The sequence below is a fragment of the Dromiciops gliroides genome, chromosome 3 (genome assembly GCF_019393635.1).
Source record: "Dromiciops gliroides isolate mDroGli1 chromosome 3, mDroGli1.pri, whole genome shotgun sequence".
NCBI classification, from domain to species: Eukaryota; Metazoa; Chordata; class Mammalia; order Microbiotheria; family Microbiotheriidae; genus Dromiciops; species Dromiciops gliroides.
Genome location: NC_057863.1, coordinates 470,579,684 through 470,600,373, shown reverse-complemented (window position 1 = coordinate 470,600,373; position 20,690 = coordinate 470,579,684). Strand labels below are relative to the sequence as shown.

Genomic DNA, 20,690 nt, shown 5'->3' with positions numbered 1-20,690 from the left:
ACCTACGATTCTATAGGGAAAGTCTTTAGGGATGCTCTCAAAACTGTAATTCTGAAGACACAAACAATTCAATCGAAGAGTTTTAGGGGGAATGTTCTCAAGAGAATTAAAAGGGAGACTGTGCCACACTGTGAATAGTACTGATTCCAGAGTCAGAGAACCTGGATTCAAATCCTGCCTCTTCTACCTTTGTGTGTGCAAGTCACTTAACCTCTGACCCTTAATTCCTCATATTTAAAGTGAGAAAGATGAACTAGATTACCACCTGTAAGGAACCTTCCAACTTTAAATATATGACCCTGGACAGAGAACTAATCAAGTAAAATCACTTGTAGAATATAGGAACTGGGGAACGTAGCAGAAGATGAGTACAAGAAGTATGGCTTAATCTGGTAAAAATTAATTTCAGAAACACTAAAGCTCAGAATTACCAGAGGCTGGCAAGAAAAAGCTAAAGACAACCAAAAGGGTTGGGAGTATTCTTCTAAACTAAAATGAGGAAAAGAGCATAAGTAAAGAAGGGATAGGACAACTGCTTATGATAGATAGGACAATAATAATAGACAACAGAGAGGACACAGAGCTGCTCAATTCTTATTTTGCTTTTGTTTATGCTTCTAAGAAGAATGATTTTTGCAAAGGAAGAAACAGACCAAATGTAGTTAATAAGGAGTTGATGCCATATTTATGGGAAAAAACTGACACTGGTATTATACAGATATTCAATATTTCCTCAGTTTGTAAAAGTTATTGATTTTTAATGAAATTGAACAAAAATTTTAAATACACAAATAAAACTAAATCTTCAGCCAATGAGCTGAATCATGAGGTTAAGATTCTGTTGTTAAGAGTTTTGGAAAATGAAGTTCTGAGCACTTTTACCATCAGACATGCTTGCTACATAAACAAGAAAGAAATTATCTGACAACTGGAGCCCTCAATGTATAAAGAGAGCTGGATTTGCAGTTAGAACATCTTTGTTCATTAAATATTGACTGCCACTTGCTAGCAACAATCATATTTACTCTACAATGAAACTCCATTTTAAAAGTAGTATCAAAGAACAATCTGACTAATAAACTGTTGTACCAAACATTAATTGTACATATTTTGATACTGATTCTTCTACATGACAGAATTTTCCATGTAAATTCAAACCTTATGTGCTAAAACTTTAACTTTTTTAAAAAATAGAAAACTTTCTAAAATTTAGCACACAATTTGCTTTCATTGATGCCTTCTATTAGTCATTATTATGAATAATGGTCATTCTGCTCTTCCAGAGATAAAAACACATATGTATGAAACATGAATAAATGGATACTAACCAAGGAACTTGCTTTCTTAAATTAATATTGATGCCTTTTGGTTATGTATTGCTTTTTCATAAAGATGGAAAAATAGGTATGTATTTATTTAGCTATATGACCAACAGTATAGCATGACCTTTCCTCTATAAAATGAACTGATAATTCAAAGGCTACCACAACTTTCATTTTTCCTGTTGCTACCATCAGACTCATCAGTTGTAGTCCTAATGATTATATCCAGTACATTAGCATCTCCTTGTCAGCTCAAATTTTCCCTTCTCATTTCTAGTAAATTAGCTTATTAAGTCTGAAGGAGAAATATTAGGAAATTGTGTTAAGAGTATTTGGAGGGGGCAGAGCCAAGATGGCAGAGAGAAGCCAGTGACTCTCTAAGCTCTCCTTCTGTTCCCTCAAAAATAACATTAAATCAAGCCTCTGGACAGATTCTGAAACTACAGAACTTGCGAAGAGACAGAGAGACACAGTCTTCCAACCAGAGATAATTTAGAAGATTTCAGGAAAGGTTGGTCTTGCTCGGGCAAAAGGGAGGCTCAGGGCACCGCAGCGCAACTTGAGGGAGAGGGACAGGGCAAGTCAGCAGGAAGCTGTGGGCCACAGCCAAGCAACTGAGGCCCCTGGATCCTGGCACAACAAGCTGGGGGCGCAGCAGAACAGTGTTGAAACCCACCTGTACCAGCCAAGAGGGCAGGTTGCCAGCTGGAGGGCCACCCACAGGACAGGCATGACCAGGCTTACTAATCCCAGCACACTCTAACAGGAAGCCCGGGGCTGTGAGAATCCACAAGCCATAGAGGCCTCAGTGTAGAAAGCCAGTAGTAACACAGCCCCTATATCCCAGCACATGAAACTTGAAACAAGGACCCTGGTGCCCCCAGAGGAGACCTCAACTTAAAAAAAAAAAAGCTGCAGTATGAATAAGAAACAAAAAAGAGCTCTCACCATTGAGAGTTTCTGTATCAACAGGGAAGAGGAAAACACAAACTCAGATGAGGACAATACTCCCAAATTGCCTACATGTGAAGCCTCAAGAGGGAAAATGAATTGGTCTCAAGAAGAAAAAGCCTTCTTGGAAGAGCTCAAAAAGGATTTTAAAAATCAAATGAGAGAAATGAAAGCAACACAAGAAAATTATGAAAAAAGAAACAGCAGCTTGGAAAAGGAAGCACAAAGACTGACTAAAGAAAATAATTCCTTTAAAAATTCATTTGGCCAAATGAGAAAAAAAGTGCATAATCTCACTGAAGAAAACAATGCCTTAAAAATTAAAATTGGACAGTTGGAAGATAATGAATCCATGAGACACCCAGGAATCAGTCAAGCAGAATCAAAAGAATGAAAAAATAGAAGAAAATGTGAAATATCTCATTGGAAAGACAACTGACCTGGAAAACAGATCCAGGAGAGACAATCTGAGAATTATTGGACTGCCTGAAAGCCATGATCAGAAAAAGTCTAGACACCATATTCCAGGAAATTATTAAGGAGAACTTCCCTGATATTATAGAATCAGAGGATAAAATCATCATTGAAAGAATCCACTGATCACTTCCTGAAAGAGATCCCAAAAGGAAAACTCCAAAGAATATTGTAGCCAAATTCCAGAATTATCAGGTGAAGGAGAAAATATTCCAAGCAGCCAGAAAGAAGCAATTTAAATATCATGGAGCCATAGTCAGGATTGCTCAGGACCTGGCAGCTTCAACATTAAAGGATCACAAGGCTTGAAATATAATATTCTGGAAGGCAAAGGAGCTTGGATTGCAGCCAAGAATCTATTACCCAGCAAAACTGAGCATTCTCTTTCAGGGGAAAAGACATTTTTGACATTGGGGACTTTCAAGGTTTCCTGATGAAAAGACCAGATCTGAATAGAAAATTTGATCTTAACATATAAGACTTAAGAGAAGTCTAAAAAAGTAAATGGGGAAAAAAAAGTTACTCAATAAGGTTAAACTGTTTACATCCCTACATGGGAAGATAATACTTATAACTCTTGAGAACTGTATATATATTTGGGCAGACAGAAGGATTGTACACAGAGGGTATAAATATAAACTGTCTTTGATGTGATGATATAAAGAAAATTAAGGGGTGAAAAAGGGAGTTTGTGGGGAGAAGAGGAAAGAGGAGGTGGAATGGGGTGAATTACATCATATGAAGAGGTGAAAAAAACCTATTACAATAGAGGGAAAGAAGGGAGGGACGAATATTGTTTCAACCCTATGCTCACTAGATTTGATTCAAAGGGAATAATATATACAATCATTTGGATAAAGGAACTTAGCTTATTCTTTAGGGAAGTAAAAGGGAAGGGGAAAGTGGGGGGACTGATAAAAGGGAGGGCAAAAGCAAGGGAGAAAAGGGTAAAGAAAAGGGAGGGGGTGATAAAAAGGGAGGGCAGATTGGAGGAGGCAGGGGTAAGAAGCAAAACATTGGTGAGGAGGAATAGGGTGAAAGAAGGGGGAAAAGTACAAAGAGGGTAAATAGAATGGAGGGGAATAGACAGTAATAATAACTGTGAATGTGAATGGGATGAACTCTGCCATAAAATGGAAGCGAATTGCAGAGTGGATTAAAAACCAGAATCCTACAATATGCTGTTTACAGGAAACACATTTGAAGCAGAGAGATACACACAGAGTAAAGGTAAAAGGTTGGAGCAGAATACATTATGCTTCAGCTGAAGTCAGAAAAGAAAAGGTAGCAATTCTTATCTCATACAAAGCAAAAGCAAAAATAGATCTAATTAAAAGAGATAAGGAAGGAAACTACATCTTGCTAAAAGGTACTATAGATAATGAAGTAATATCAATACTAAACATGTATGCACCAAGTGGTATAGCATCCAAATTCTTAGAGAAGAAGTTAAGTGAGTTACAAGAGGAATTAGACAGTAATACTATACTAGTGGGGGATCTGAATCTTCCCCTCTCAGAATTAGATAAATCTAGCCACAAAATAAATAAGAAAGAAATTAAAGAGGTGAATAGAATACTAGAAAAGTTAGACATGATAGATGTCTGGAGAAAATTTATAGAAAGGAATATACCTTTTTCTCAGCAGTACATGGCACATATTCAAAAAGTGACCATGTATTAGGGCACAAAACCTCATAGTCAAATGTAGAAAGGCAGAAACAGTAAATGCATCCTTCTCAGATCATGATGCAATAAAAATTACATGTAATAAAGAGCCATGGAAAGGTAGACTAAAAGTCAATTGGAAACTAAATAATTTCATTCTAAAGAATGAGTGGATCAAACAACAAATCATAGAAACAATCAATGACTTTATCTAAGAGAATGACAATAATGAGACAAAATACCAAAATCTACGGGATGCAGCCAAAGCAGTGCTTAGGGGAAATTTTATAGCTTTAACTGCTTACGTGAATAAAAAAGAGAAAGAGGAGATCAATTAATTGGGCATACAACTTAAAAAGCTAGAAAGAGAACAAATTAGAGATCCCCAATTAAATACTAAATTAGAAATCCTGAAAATTAAAGGAGAAATTAATAAAATTGAAAGCAAGAAAACTAGAGAATTAATCAATAAAACTAGGAGCTGGTTTTATGAAAAAAACAACAAAATAGACAAACCTTTCATTAATTTTATTTAAAAAAAGAAAGAAGAGAACCAAATTACCAGTATCAAAAATGAAAGGGGTGAATTTACCATCAATGAAGTGGAAATTAAAGCAATAATTAGGAACTATTTTGCCCAACTGGATGCCAATAAATTTGACGATCTAAATGAAATGGATAAATACTTACAAAAATGCAAACTGCCCAGGTTAAATGAAGAGGAAATAAAATTCTTAAATAAGCCCATATTAGAAAAAGAAATTGAACAGGCCATAAATGAACTCCCTAAGAAAAAATCCCCAGGGCCAGATGGGTTTACAGGTGAATTTTACCAAACATTTAAAGAGCAGTTAATTCCAGTAATATATAAACTATTTGGAAAAATAGGTGAAGAAGGAGTTCTACCAAATTCATTTTATGACACAAATATGGTGGTGATACCAAAATCAGGCAGAGCAAAAACAGAGAAAGAAAATTATAGACCAGTTTCCCTAATGAATATTGATGCAAAAATCTTAAATAAGATATTAGCAAGGAAATTACAGCAAGTGATCACCAGGATAATACACTATGACCAGGTGGGATTCATACCAGGAATGCAGGGCTGGTTCAACATTAGGAAAATTATTAACATAATCAACCACATCAATAAGAAAACTAACCAAAATCATATGATTATCTCAATAGATTTTGACAAAATACAGAACCCATTCCTAATAAAAAACACTAGCGAGTATAGGAATAAGTGGAGCTTTCCTTAAAATAATAAGCAGTATCTACCTAAAACCATCAGCAAGCATTATATGTAATAGATATAAGTTAGAGGACTTCCCAGTAAGATCAAGGGTGAAACAGGGATGTCCACTATCACCTCCATTATTTAATATTGTACTAGAAATGTTAGCTTTAGCAATCAGAGAAGAAAAAGGAATTAAAGGAATTAGAATAGGCAAGAAGGAAACAAAACTATCGCTCTGCATTTGATATGATGGTATACTTAGAGAATCCTAGAGAATCAACTCAAAAATTACTTGAAACAATTAACAACTTTAGCAAAGTTGCAGGATATAAAATAAATCCACATAAATCATCAGTATTTCTATACATGACCAATAAAGTCCAGCAGCAAGAGATAGAAAGAGAAATTCCATTTAAAGTAACTGTAGATAATATAAAATACTTGGGAGTCTACTTGCCAAGACAAACCCAGGAACTCTATGAACACAATTACCAAACACTTTTTACACAAATAAAATCAGATCTAAAAAATTGGAAAGATATCAATTGCTCATGGATAGACCGAGCTAATATAATAAAAATGACAATTCTACCTAAATTCATTTACTTATTCAGTGCCATACCAATCAGGCTACCTAAAAATTATTTTATAGAGCTAGAAAAATAATAACAAAATTCATCTGGAAAAACAAAAAGTCAAGAATATCAAGGGAAATAATGAAAAAAATGCACAGGAAGGTAGGTTAGCTGTACCAAATCTGGAGCTTTACTATAAAGTGGCAGTCATCAAAACTATCTGGTACTGGCTAAGAAATAGAGTGGATAATCAATGGAATAGGCTAGGCACAGGAGACACAGTAGTAAATGACATTAGTAATATACTGTTTGATAAACCCAAAGACTCCAGCTTTTGGGACAGGAATTCAGTATTTGACAAAAACTGCTGGGAAGATAATATGGCAGAAATTAGGCATAGACCAACATCTTACACCTCATACTAAAATAAAGTCAAAATGGGTACATGATTTAGACATAGGTGATACCACAGGCAAATTAGGAGAGGAAGGAATAGTCTACCTTTCAGATCTTTGGAAAGGAGAACAGTTTACGACCAAACAAGAGATAAAGAATATCATGAAATGCGAAATGGATGATTTTGATTACATTAAATTAAAAAGGTTTTGTACAAACAGAAGCAATATATCCAGAATTAGAAGGGATGCAGAAATCTGGGAAACATTTTTTATGGCCAGTACTTCTGATAAAGGTCTCATTTCTAAAATATAGAGCAGCTAGGTGGTACAGTGGATAAAGCACTGGCCCTGGATTCAGGAGGACCCGAGTTCAAATCCAGCCTCAGACACTTGACAATTACTAGCTGTGTGACCCTGGGAAAGTCACTTAACCCTCATTGCCCCACAAAAACAAAAAACAACAAAAAAAAGGAAGGCTGGTATAAAATATATAGGGAACTAAATCAAATCTATCAGAATCCAAGTCATTCCCCAATTAAGAAGTGGTCAAAGGATATGAACAGGCAGTTTTCTGATGAAGAAATCAAAGCTATCTATTCCCATATGAAAAAATGCTCTAAATCACTATTTTTTTTTTTGTGGGGCTATGGGGGTTAAGTGACTTGCCCAGGGTCAAGTAAGTGTCAAGTGTCCGAGAACAGATTTGAACTCAGATCCTCCTGAATCCAGGGTGGGTGCTTTATCCACTGCACCACCAAGCTGCCCCTCTAAATCACTATTGATTAGAGAGATGCAAATTAAAATAACTCTGAGGTATCACCTGACACCTATCAGATTGGTTAATATGACAAAAAAGGAAAATAATAAATGTTGGAGAAGCTGTGGAGAAATTGGAACACTGATGCATTGTTGGTGGAGCTGTGAACTGATCCAATTATTCTAGAGAGCAATTTGGAATTATGCCCAAAGGGCTATAAAGCTGTGCATACCCTTTGACCCAGAAATACCACTTTTGGGTCTTTTTCCCAAAGAGATCATGGAAAAGGGAAAAGGGTCCACATGTACAAAAATATTTATAGCTGCTCTTTTTGTGATGGCAAGGAATTGGAAATTGAGGTGTTGCCCATCAATTAGGGAATGGCTGAACAAGTTGTGATATATGAATGTAATGGAATTCTATTGTGCTGTAAGAAATGATGAGCAGGAGGAGTTCAGAGAAACCTGGAAGGACTTGCATGAACTGATGATGAGATGAGCAGAACCAGAAGAACATTGTACACAGTATCTTCAACATTGTGTGTTGATCAACTGTGATGGCCTAGATTCTTCTCACCAATGCAATGGTACAGGAGAGTTCCAGGGGACTCATGATGGAAGGGGATCTCCAAATCCAGAAAAAAAAAAAAGAACTATGAAGTATGGATGCTGATTTAACAATACTATTTCTTTTGTTTTGGGGGCTGTTGTTTTTCTATTTTGAGGTTTTTCCTTCTTGCTCTGATTCTTCTCTTATAACATGACTAATGCAGAATTATGTTTAATGTCATTATATATATATAATAACATTAAACATTAAATAGGTAATCAGATATAGGTTTTATATATATATATATACATATATATACATATACATATATATATATATATATATATATATATATATATATATATGATTACCTGCTATCTAGGGGATGGGAGAGGGAGGGAAGGGAGGGAGAAAAATTTGAAATTGGTAATCTTATATAAACAAATGTTGAAAACTATCTTTACATGTAACTGGAAAAAATAAAATATTTTTATCAAAAAAAAGAGAGTATTTGGAGAAGGGGCAGCTAGGTGGCACAGTGGATAAAGCTGGCCCTGGATTCAGGAGGACCTGAGTTCAAATCCAGCCTCAGACAGTTGACACTTACTAGCTGTGTGACCCTGGGCAAGTCACTTAACACTCATTGCCCCGAGGGGGAAAAAAGAGTATTTGGAGAGGCATTTATTTCAAAGCCTACATATTTTTCAGTATCAGAAAATAGGAAAAAGTTTAAGGAAAGTTTAGTGACAGACTAAATTAAACAAAGTCATTTTAAGGCATTTAAGGATGAAACTGTGCGGTCAAGAAATAGATGAAAGATGTAAAAAGTCAGCAAAAAATTTTATAGCAAATCAGGACACTAGAACCACCCCTGTTGTTCTCTAACATCACAGTCCCAGAATGCTGATAAAGTGAACATAGCACTGAAAAAATGGTCTCATACAAATGAGCTCCATGCAGAAGGTGACACAATTTTGAAGAACTTGAGAAAATGAGTCACACGGTACCTGAAGAAGGGGAAGAAACAAAAAGTGTGGGAAAAAATTCAGACCCTATAACCCCCCCACACCCCCGCCAAATGGAGAAAATACAAGTAACTACTGACCCATACGCCTACATTCCCATTGTTATAAGATATTTTATGGGTATAATCAATATACCCAGGAGATCTTTGATTAGGATACAGGTAGGGAATAGGCAGTATTTCACAAACAATTATTTCACAGTAGACCAAATCTCTACCATCACACAGCTGACTAAGAGATATAAAGAATACAAGATCCTATTGTGCATAGTTTATCATTTGTAAAAAAACCAAAACCAAAAAAACAAAACCATTTGATTTTGGTAAAACAAAATGCCATATTATAGGTTCTCTCCTCTAACAAGGTTATTTCTCATGCATAAGCAAATATTATATAAGATTTTTTGAAATATTAACAAAAGAGATCACTTTGTTCAATCAACCTGTGGTGACTAATAGGCAGTGAGGCACTGAAAAGGAAGACCTGATATTGGCTTGTGGAGAAGATCCATTGCAGAGTTCAAGAAAAGGGATCTCCATAGACTGTGATGTCCTCCAGATGCTCCTGTTTGTATATGGTATTCCCCTGATCCTATCAAGGCCCAGAACATTGCAGAGTGCCCTAAATCATAACCATAATCATGCTGAGTTTGGATCTAACTTCAAGCCCATTGTGCAATCAATGATATGCACTTGAATGAAAAACCTTTGCAGCTCAACCAATTTAACAAAGAGTATAGAGGTTGGGATGCCTTTGAGAATTTTCATAGTTCTTTTAGTGACTCTAAAGCTTTTCCCTGAAGCAAAGACCTATCTTTTTAATAATAACCTCTCTTTTCAAAATAGCATTCTTTTGGTATTATACCACTCTTAAACATGGAACATGAAAGTCTCCAAAGAAATGAACTGAAGACCTCTCAAACTGTAATTGCTAGGATTTCTAATATTATTCAATAATATTCACTAGTATTCACAACTAACAAAAAATGGTGAAGGTGAGAATCCTTGTTTTATACCTATTTTTAGTGGGAATGCATCTAATATTTCTCTGCTATTATGTTGGTTCTCGGCTTATGGAGGAGATTTTTTTATTATGTCAAGAAAAAAATGGGGAGAGGTCTAATGGACTCGAGATACACATTCTTAAATAAGCCCATTGTGCTGATTTATTTTGCTGTACTATACATACTTGTTACAAGGGACGCTTTTTATTAGTAGGAGAAGGATATGAACTGGACCTTTGACTAATAGTTCTTTATTTGTATAGGGAACTCATGGATGAGGAAACTCCCTCTACCAATGCAGGCTACCATCTTCTCTACAACTTAAAGTCTTAGGCACTCAGAGTGCTGAGAAGCTAAGTAACTTGTCCAGGAAAACAAAGCCAATGTGTGTCAGTGTTGGGACCTATACACAGATATTCCTAGCTTCAAAGTCAGCTTTCTATGGGCATTAATAAAACATCTTAATGTACAAAAGAAAACAAAAAGTGCAGAAGGGGACATAAGCCTGTGAAGAAATTTTGCTTTTAACTTGATATACATATGTATGTATGTATGTGTATATGTTGTGTTTCTTTAAACAATTGAATGTAACAAATTCAAGTTTCTTATGAGATCTTTCTAGGTTCATCTTTGTATGCTGAAATGCTTGTGTGTGCTGATGGTTCAACTTAATAAAAAGAAGTTTAAAAATCCTTCTAGACTTAATCTTTTTGGTATTTAAAAAAAATTATCTACATGTAGTCATTTTTACAACAGCTTTTTCTGCATCTATTGACTTGCAGTAATTCTTTTTTTTTTTAAGTTTTCATTTTTGTTTGTATTAAGAGGGAAGATTTTGGGTATGATTTAATTAGTACAGGCAAGGGAACTCACTGTGAAGAAACTCCCTTTACCAATGGAGATGTGTACACCTCTTCTATAACTTACATAGTCTTAGAGAGTTGCCTAGGAGAACTAAGAATTTAAATGATTTGCCCAGGGTCACACAAACAGTATGGTTCAGAGGGAGAACTTCAACCAGTCTTTCTGATCCTAAGGAGCATCCTCTACCCAATATGCCATCCTGCCTTACTTTTTTGGATATACATCCCACATTTTAAAAATATAAGGTAGGTATTGCTCATCCAGGAGGGCAAAGGGAAGCCACCAGGACATCAGATGTGTATCATAACAAATTCTATTTGCTTCTCAAATTTGTGTAGAATTAAAAGGGCGAGCCTTTGTGAGATATTTAGTTGATTTACTACCCTAAGATAAATTTATGATGCTATTCAGTATGTCTTAGATGTCTTAGGGTAAAGCCTTTTGTCTCTTTACAAATTTCATTTTTCTAGTTAGGTTTTTAGCCTGGGGTCTGTAAGTCTGGTTTTTTAAAATATATTGGTTTCCTTTGTAATTGTATATATTTTATGTGTTTAAAAACATTATTTTTGAGAAAGGGTCCATAGGATTTGCCAGATTGCCAAAGGGGTCTGTGACATAAAAAGAGGTTAAGACCTCTATTCTAAACTCATCATGAGCCTGAAGTTTATTTTAGATTTTCCTTTTGATATACCTAATGCCTTTATAATACTAGTGACAAATGAATCTGAGGTGGTGAAATAAGGTATCTAGTTTCTACTGATCCTTTGCTATGTCTGTCAGCTGAGCTTGACCAACAGTTGGGAGCTAGAGGTAAGCTTATCTGTATAGATTAATTTGGAAGGAGAAGGCATGGAATATCTACCATTCAATCAAAAACAAAGGGGCAGCTAAGTGGCACAGTGGATAGAGCACCAGCCCTGGATTCAGGAGGACCTGAGTTCAAATCTGGCCTCAGACACTTGATACTTCCTAGCTGTGTGACCCTGGGCAAGTCACTTAACCCTCACTGCCCCACAAAACAAAACAAAACATAGTAGCTCTTGTCTACAGACCTCTGGGTCACTGCCTTTCCTTTCTCCAAGACTTCATTACTTGGCTCACAAATTTTTTCTCTTCCCCACCTTCTTCCCTCCTACTAGGGGACTTCAACATACATATTGACTTTCCCTCAAACACCCTAACCACTAAGTTCTTCAAACTACTCATTTCCCATGACTTACTCCTCCACTCTACCTCAGCCATACACAAAAGTAGTCATAGACTTGCTCTTGCTATCACCTACAAATGCATCACTCCCTATGTTCAAGGATTCTGACACCTTCTGTGAGCTCCATTTTCTCACCTCTTCCTCATCTCCTATCACTTGAATGCTTTCTGCCACTATCTCCTTCACTCCTGTCTCACATAAAGAAGTGACTTGACTCATTACCAAGCCAAACATCTCTACCTGCACAAGCAATCCCATTTCAAACTATCTCAACAGATGACCTCCTCTGTTATCCCTACTCTATCACTTATCCTCAATGTCTCCCTAATTACTGGAACCTTTTCTACTGCCTATAAACATGCTCATGTCTCTCCATCTTCAAAAAATCCTCACTTGATCCTTCCATCTCCACAAACTATTATCCAATATCTCTTTTGCCTCCTGTAGCTAAATTCATTGAGAAAGCTGTCTAATAAAAAGTGTCTACTTTATCTCCTCCCTCTCTCTCTCTCTCTCTCTCTCTCTCTTAACCCCTTACTTAGATCCTGGCTTTCAACCTTATCAATCCACTGAAACTCTTCTCTCTAAAGATGACAATGATCTTTTAATTGTCAAATCCAATAACTTTTTCTCAATCCTCATTCTTCTTGACCTCTCTGCAGAGTTTGGCACTATTTATCACTTATTTCTCCTTGATACTTTCTTTTCTCTCTAGGTTTTTGGGACATCACTCTTTCCTGTTTCTCCTCCTACCTACCTGTTCCTTCTCAGTCTCCTTTGCCCTCTCAGCAGAATTTTCCTTCAGGGTTTTATCCTGGGCTCACTGCTCTTTCTCCCTTTATATGATTTCACTCTATGATCTCATCAGCTTCCATAGATTTAATTATGATTTCTGCTTCAAAATCTACCTATCCTGCTCTATTTTCTCTGATGACTTCCATTATCACATCTCCAACTGCCTTTCAAACATCTCAAATTGGATGTCCAGTTGACATCTTAAATTCAACATGTCTAAAACTGAGCTCATTATCTTTCACTCCTCTAAATTTCCCCCCTCTAAACTTTCCTATTACTACAGAGAGTACCACCATTCTCTCAGCCCACCAGACTTGCACCCTATGTGTTATCCTCAACTCTTCACTATCTCTTACCTCCCATATCCAATTGGTTGCCAAAATGTGTAGATTTCAATTGTGCAATGCCTCTTGAACATGCTCCTTTCTTTCCTATGATCCTGCCACCACCCTGGTGTGAGTGTTCATTACCTCTCTCATGGACAATATTGTATTAGCTTGTGGTGAGTCATTCTGTCTCAAGTCTCTTCCTATTCTATTCCATCTTCCATTCAGCTGTCAAAGTGTTTTGGTCTGAAAACACCACTCCCTTACTCAAACTCCAGTGTCTCCCTACCATCTCCAGTATCAAATAACAAAATCCTCTATTAGCCTTCAAAGACCTTCGTAATCTAGCCACTTCTGTCCCCCCTCTTCCAGTCTTCCTACACCTTTCACCGCACCCCTCCACATACTCTTCATATCAGGGACACTGTCATCCTTGCTGTTCCACAAAGAAGACATTCTAACTTTTGGCTCTGGGAATTTTCTCTAGTGTCTCTCATGCCTGTAATGCTCTCTTAATCTCTCTCCTTCCTACCTTCCTTATCTTCCTTTAAGTCCTAACTAATATCTCACTTTCCATAGAAAGCCTTTCCCAATCTCTCTTAATTCTAGTGCCTCTCTTCTGTTATTTCCTATTTATCCTGTATATTGCTTGTTTGTACATGCTTTACATATTTGTTTACTTATTGTCTACCCCATTAGATTGTGAGCTCCTAGAGGGCAGGGACAGCAAATAAGTTGAATATGTAAAGGATTCTTTTAGCAGGGCAAATATGAATAAACTTAGCATTCTAATGTGACTAATTGGTTTACCTGAGATATTTCTGCTAAATAGGCACGTCGCTCATCGTTGGTCTTATGGAAAGCCTAAATTAAAGATACATATTAATTCAACATTAAATAATGCTAACAATAATATTAATTATAAATCTGAATTATTTAGGAACTTAAGTTTCACATTTCTTTTAAGAATTTCATTATATTACATACTGTCTTCTATACAAAACATTAAATGGCATAGTAATTTCTAAAAAGAGCTGTTTGTTGAACAGAATAAAAACAAACCTTTGATGCTTGTTCCAATCTAAGCTCATACTCTTTTACTTGATATTCGAGACTTCGTTTTTCTTTTTCTAGCTGTTTAAGTAATTGACTTAAAGAATTCTGGAATTATATAAAACAAATTTATCACATATATCAGTAATTACAGAATTTTGTACAACCTAGATTTTATATTATATGCTTCATGGAACACCAGCCCTGGAGTCAGGAGGACCTGAGCTCAAATCCAGCCTCAAATACTTGACATTTACTATGTGTCACTGGGCATGTCACTTAATCCCAATTGCCTCACCCCCCAAAAAAAAATGCTTCACATTCTCTATAGAAATTTTTTTCAATGCTGACACTATACTCAAGAGAAACAGAGATAGACATTCAAAGAATAAACAGTATTTTAGTTGAAATGAGACTAAAAATATGGGTATACAGAAGGAAATACCAAAAACAATGAAGAAATTGCATGGGCTAAGAGAAACCAAAGGGGCAAATACAAAAGAGAGTATTCCCATAACAGCTATAACCAGAGTCTCAGAGGTAGAAAAATGGCTTGGTCTATACAAATACATGAAAAAATGAAGAGTTGTTTTTTCAAAAAAAGGAAATTACAAATGAAATTAAAGTTCAAGAGAAAAAAATGGAAAGAAATAGAATAAAAGGTAAACAACTTTACTTAAGTGGTAGACTCCATGAAAAATAAAATGGGGCCAACATAACTCAACAACTTCATGAGACAAGAAATATTAAAACTAAGTCAAAATTTTAAAAACTCAAAAGAAAATGTGAAGTATTAATGATAAAAAAATAACTAACCTGAAAAATAGGTCAAGGAAAAATAATTTATGAATTAGAATTGCCTCTTAAGATGGTTGCAGGAAAGGTTATACAGAAATTCAGCTCTTCCACACATTCTCTAACAAAAACCTATGAAAGGTACTTGATCAAATAATGATTGAAAAATTCAAAGAAAACTAATAGTAAGTTCTTTCATGCAGCCTAGGAGTGTGTGCATGTACACACACACACACACACACACACACACACACACACACACACACACACACACACACGTCAGACAGCCAGAAGCTCAGAAGCTTATGGGGGCCCTTCTGCCTGGGAAGCCAGTGGGAATATAGGCAAACAATCCATAATTCTGCTAACATTCTGATCAGATATTCTTCCAGGGATACCTGAAGGGACACCCAAAGTACTCAGACATGGAAGCTTGAGATGGGTCAAAAACTCCAAATGCTTTGATACTCTGACCATAGACATGGGACCAAAAACTGGTAGTGCTCTGACTGGGACACCCTAGCAGGGCCAGAAATCTGCAGTACTCTAACCTGACATGCTATGGAGGTCTCTGAAGACTGATGCACTTAGAAACTATAGGATGAAGGGGGACCTGAAACCTGTCAGAATTCTGACTGCAAACACACCACTGGAGATGGAAACCAATAATAATAAGAGCCCAAGAAATTGAGCTCAGGACCAGTGTTGACATTTCCCAAATCCTATTCAATAGTGCAGAAAGGGGGAAAAGCCAGCAATGTCCCCAAATAAAAAACTAAGGCTAAAGATATGAGTAAACACAAGTATACACTGAACACTATGAAGAAATATTAAGTCATAAAATGTTTAAGAAGTAAGGGGCAGCTAGGTGGCGCAGTGGATAGAGTACTAGCCCTGAAGTCAGGAGGACCTGAGTTCAAATCCGGCCTCAGACACTTAACACTTACTAGCTGTGTGACCCTAGGCAAGTCACTTAACCCCAATTGCCCCACACACACACACACACACATGAAGTTTGAGTAAGAGGATAATTCTTCACATCAACCATAAGAAGAACAGAAATTACTTGCACCCTAAGGCATAATATATAAGATATACACAAGAGATTTTTTTTGCAATTATGTAAACATTACCATTTTAGTCATTTAAATAAAAGAAAAAATGAAAGAAAGAAAAAAATAGTATGCTTCTGTCTGTGTTCATTCAATGTCAGTTCTTTCTTTGGAGGTGAATAGTATGTTTCTTCATTAGTCCTTTGGGATTGTCTTGGATCACTGTATTGCTGAGAATAGTTAAGTCATTCACAGTTCTACATCGAACACTATTGCTGTCAATGTGCACAATGTTCTGATTCTGCTCCCTTCACTATATAACAGTTCATACAAGTCTTTCCAGGCCTTTCTGAAATCATCCTGCTTGTTATTTCTTATAGCACAATAATATTCCATCACCAACATATACTAGTTTGTTTAGCCATTCCCCAATTGATGGGCATTGCTTTGATTTCCAATTCTTAGCCATAACAAAAAGAGCTGTTATAAATATTTTTTGTACAGATAGGTCTTCTTCTCTTTTTGGAATGTATAAGAGATTATTTGTTTTGGGGGGGGGGGTTTGTTTGTTTTTGGTAAGGCAATTGGGGTTAAGTGACTTGCCCAGGGTCACACAGCTAGTAAGTGTCAAGTGTCTGAGGCCAGATTTGAACTCAGGTCCTCCTGACTCCAGGGTCGGTGCTCTATCCACTGTGCCACCTAGCTGCCCCGTATAAGAGATTCTTAAAAATCAAATTATAAGTGAAATAAGAGCTCTGGATTAAAGAATTAGAGAACAGCTTGGAATAGAATCAGGAAATTACCCAAATAATAGTATCCCTAAAAATAGAAGCAGAGACCTCAACTCAATGACCCCATGAGAGAATAACGTGTTAGAGCAAAATCAAAATATTGGAAAAATAGAAATAAATATAAGATATCTCATTTTAAAAAAACAACAAGGGAAGCTAGGTGGCGCAGTGGATAAAGCACCAGCCCTGGATTCAGGAGTACCTGAGTTCAAATCCAGCCTCAGACACTTGACACTTAACTAGCTGTGTGACCCTGAGCAAGCCACTTAACCCCCATTGCCCTGCAAAAAACAACAACAACGAACAACCAAAAAATATCTGGAAAAATAAATAACAATGTAAGAATGAGCTCACTATTAAAACTATAACAAAACAAAACAAAAAACTTGTATACAATATTATTTCAAGAAATCATAAAATGAAGATTGCTCAGATCTATAACAATCAGAAGGCAAAAAATAAAATTGATGAGTCATCTCCTGAAAGTAACTCCCAAATAAAAATATCCAAAAATATCACTGCCAAAATACAAAGCTTCCATGTCAAAGAAAAATATTGCAAGCACCCAAAAAAGGAAAGAATTTAAATACTAAGCAACCATGGTCATGATTATACAAGACTTGCCAGTAATAATGACAAAGGAAAGAAAATCTTGGAATATGGCATTACAAAAGGAAAAAAACGAAGGCTTAAACTAAAAAAAAAATTAACCAAACTTGCAATCCCACAAAAGAATAACTCAAAGACTTTGAATTTTTCCTGATGAAAAGTGCTGAGTAGAAACTGAAATGCAAACACCAGAATTCAGAGAAACCTAGAAACATAAATATATTTAAACAACTAGAAGCAGCGAAATGGAGTACTTACATCCTAATGTGGGGAGAAGAGACAAGTGTCCTTTCAGAACATTAATGTCTTTAAGGGTAAGAGCAGAAGTTAAATAAGACAAAAGGCATAGGAATTGATTTTGTTCTGCTTCAATCGTTTTAAGAGGAAAGAAAAGAGAGAAAAAGGAATGTGTTAGGGAAGAGATGAAGAAGGGGGTAGAACTACTTATTATTGGGGTATAGGAGAAGACTATATAAACAGAGAAAGATATGGGAGCAGTAGACATTACATGAACTTTACTCTTATCTGAATCAGACAAATGAGGCTTGAATATACATGCATACACACAGAGTAGAAATGTTTTAAATTCAACGGAGAAACTGGCAAGAATAGTTGAAGGAAGAATGGAACAATAAAAGTACAAGTGGTAAGAAAATAGCCACAACCAAAACAAATTTCAACTTCTGAGAGTAAATCACAAATGAGGGAATAAAAGGAAAGTAGTAAAGGATAAGATTAAGTTATTGGGGTCCACACAAGGGGAAAAAAGGAGTTACAGTGGAATGAAAACAGACCATTTTAATTTTGGACACTAGTGTTGATAAGATTTATTCTCTTTTATCACCTCCTTCTTCTTATAATACCATACAATACAATACAATTAACATTGATTAAGTGCCCACTGTGTGTCAAACACTGTGCTTAACACTGGGAATGTAGCTTTTTTCTAAAGGGGACAGTTGGGGTTAGGGAGGGGAAGAAGAGAGAAACAGTTGAATTACCATAGCACTAAATTTGTGAATTCATTTAGTTATTGTCAATTTTATAGGCCTAACCATGAATGACTTTTTTTTTTGGTAGGAAGGTCTACATATACCAAATTTAAATAGTCCAAATCACACAAGACTATCCCTCATTCAAGAAAAAAACAACAATAAACCTAGACCATGACAGACCATCGAAGCAAAAGTAATTAGTTTTAACTCCAAAATAACATATGAAAAGTTGAGCTTTCAATGGGAAAAGATAGATTTTTTAGGTAAAGGGAGCGATTAGATGTTTTGTGGCCTTTTCCAGGTTCCATTCCATTTCTTCCAAGGCCTTATTATCCTAATCATATTCTTTTTCCTAACCAAAACCTACAATCTATCCCCAGATGCTTAGCTAGGCAACCCTTATGTTAGCTATTATCTCCTACTTTTCCAATCTCTGTCTTCTTGGAGAACCATTTTATCCATTTTTTCAAATCCCTTAATCCTTTGTCCTATCACTGATTTTACCTTGTCAAATCTCAGTTCCTACAATCTGCCTTTCTTTTACTCTTATTCATCTGAAAGAAGCCATAGGAAGATACTAAAACTGTGCTGATGGGGGACAATACAAATTTATGTTTTTAAATCTTAACTGGGCCCTCACTAGCAAGACAATCCTTCTATTTCTTCCAATGAGGTATTTTACATTTTCTTCTACTTTTTCATTTTTTGGCTTTTGTTTGATTGATTCTTAATGTCTCAGAGTCATTAGCTTCTACTAGCCCAATTCTAATTTTTAAGCAATTATTTTTTTCAGTTAGCTTTTGTATCCCCTTTTCCATTTGGCCAATTCTACTTCTTAAGGAGTTGTTTTCTTTTTCAAAGATGTTCACTCTTTTTTCATGATTTTCTTGCATCACTCTCATTATCTTTTCCCAATTTTTCTTCTACATCTCTGATTTTTTAAATCCTTTTAAAGTTCTTCCAGGAGGACCTTTTGTGCTTGAGACCAATTCATATTTCTCTTTGAGGCTTTGCATGTAGGCATTTTAACACTGTTATCCTCTTCTGAGTTGGTGTTTAGCTGTCACTTCAGTAGCTTTCAATGGGGCTATTTTTTTTTTTTGCTTTTTGCTCATTTTCCAGATGTTTTGTGACTTTTAAAGTTGAGCTCTGCTCCTGAGGCACATGGGGCACTGTCCTAAGCTTCTTATGCTGGAGGTCAGAGATCTTATCGCTGGCTTTCTGTGACAGGGCTCCAGGGCTAACACTTTGCTCACTACACTGTAGTGACCTGGCCAAGTAGTGCCTGTTACACCTTTTGCCCTGGCAATTGGTCCACTGTGGTGCTGGCTGGCTGAGCCAAGACCAAGGGACCAGGGTTGCTGATCTGTGTTGGGGCTAGGCACCTCCTGTAGGCTTTCTTGGACACCACCTGCACTGAGCTGTGCTCCTGTTTTACTCAAGTGAAACAACTTTTCTTGCAGTCCTTCTAAGTTTACTTGGGCTGGAAAATTGTTTTACCCCATCCTTTTGTGGGCTCTGTCACTCAAGAATGTGTTTTGAGGCTTGATTTAAAGTTATTTTGAGGGAAACTGCAAAGAATTCAGGCAATTTCCTGTCTTTTTCTCCCCATCTTGGCTCCACCTCACTTCTACTCCTTCCAAACCAATTTTCAATCCTATTCATCGCAGCAGCTATTTCAAATCTCTTCTTAAGCCTTCCCCAGGATCCCTACCCTCACCCTTTTATCTGAAGACACCTTGCTAGAAAACTTTAAGGTCAAATAGCTCCCCCTCTTCTCATCTTAAATTCCCCTGATATGACTCTTTTCCTTCGCTCATGTCTTTGCCTGAGCTAACTCCTCCACTGGACTTGATCCTATCTCCTCCCATCTTCTCCAGAAGTTTGTCTCCATTATCATAATAATCTCTCTAATCTTCTCACCTTTACCTACCCAAGTGTTTTCTTTTCTAATATCTACAAATACACACAGATACACACTTATGTGTGTATCTGTGTGTATATGTGTGTGTCTATGTATGTATAAAGGTATATATAGGTATATATACACATATAGGTACAAATAGATGTGGGTATACACACACATAGGTATTATCTATACACTTATACACATGTATAAGTCTAAATAACATCCCTTATGAATATAAAGTGGGAGTGAAGAATAGATTTAAGGGATTAGTTCTAGATGTGTGTAATATTATACAGGAGACAGCAACAAAAAACATCTCAAAGAAAAAGAGGA

General features: G+C 36.2%; 1 protein-coding gene across 1 annotated transcript in view; it reads right to left on the bottom strand.

Annotated features, from left to right (window-relative positions):
• The window catches only part of CCDC169 (coiled-coil domain containing 169), a 79,738-nt gene that overhangs the window by 31,334 nt on the left and 27,714 nt on the right, over positions 1-20,690 (bottom strand). The window contains exons 5-6 of the mRNA XM_043997031.1: positions 14,216-14,314; positions 13,964-14,017 (exon numbers count right to left, since the gene is read on the bottom strand). Of these exons, the coding sequence (XP_043852966.1) occupies positions 13,964-14,017; positions 14,216-14,314 (153 nt within the window). The remainder of the gene's footprint in view (positions 1-13,963; positions 14,018-14,215; positions 14,315-20,690) is intronic.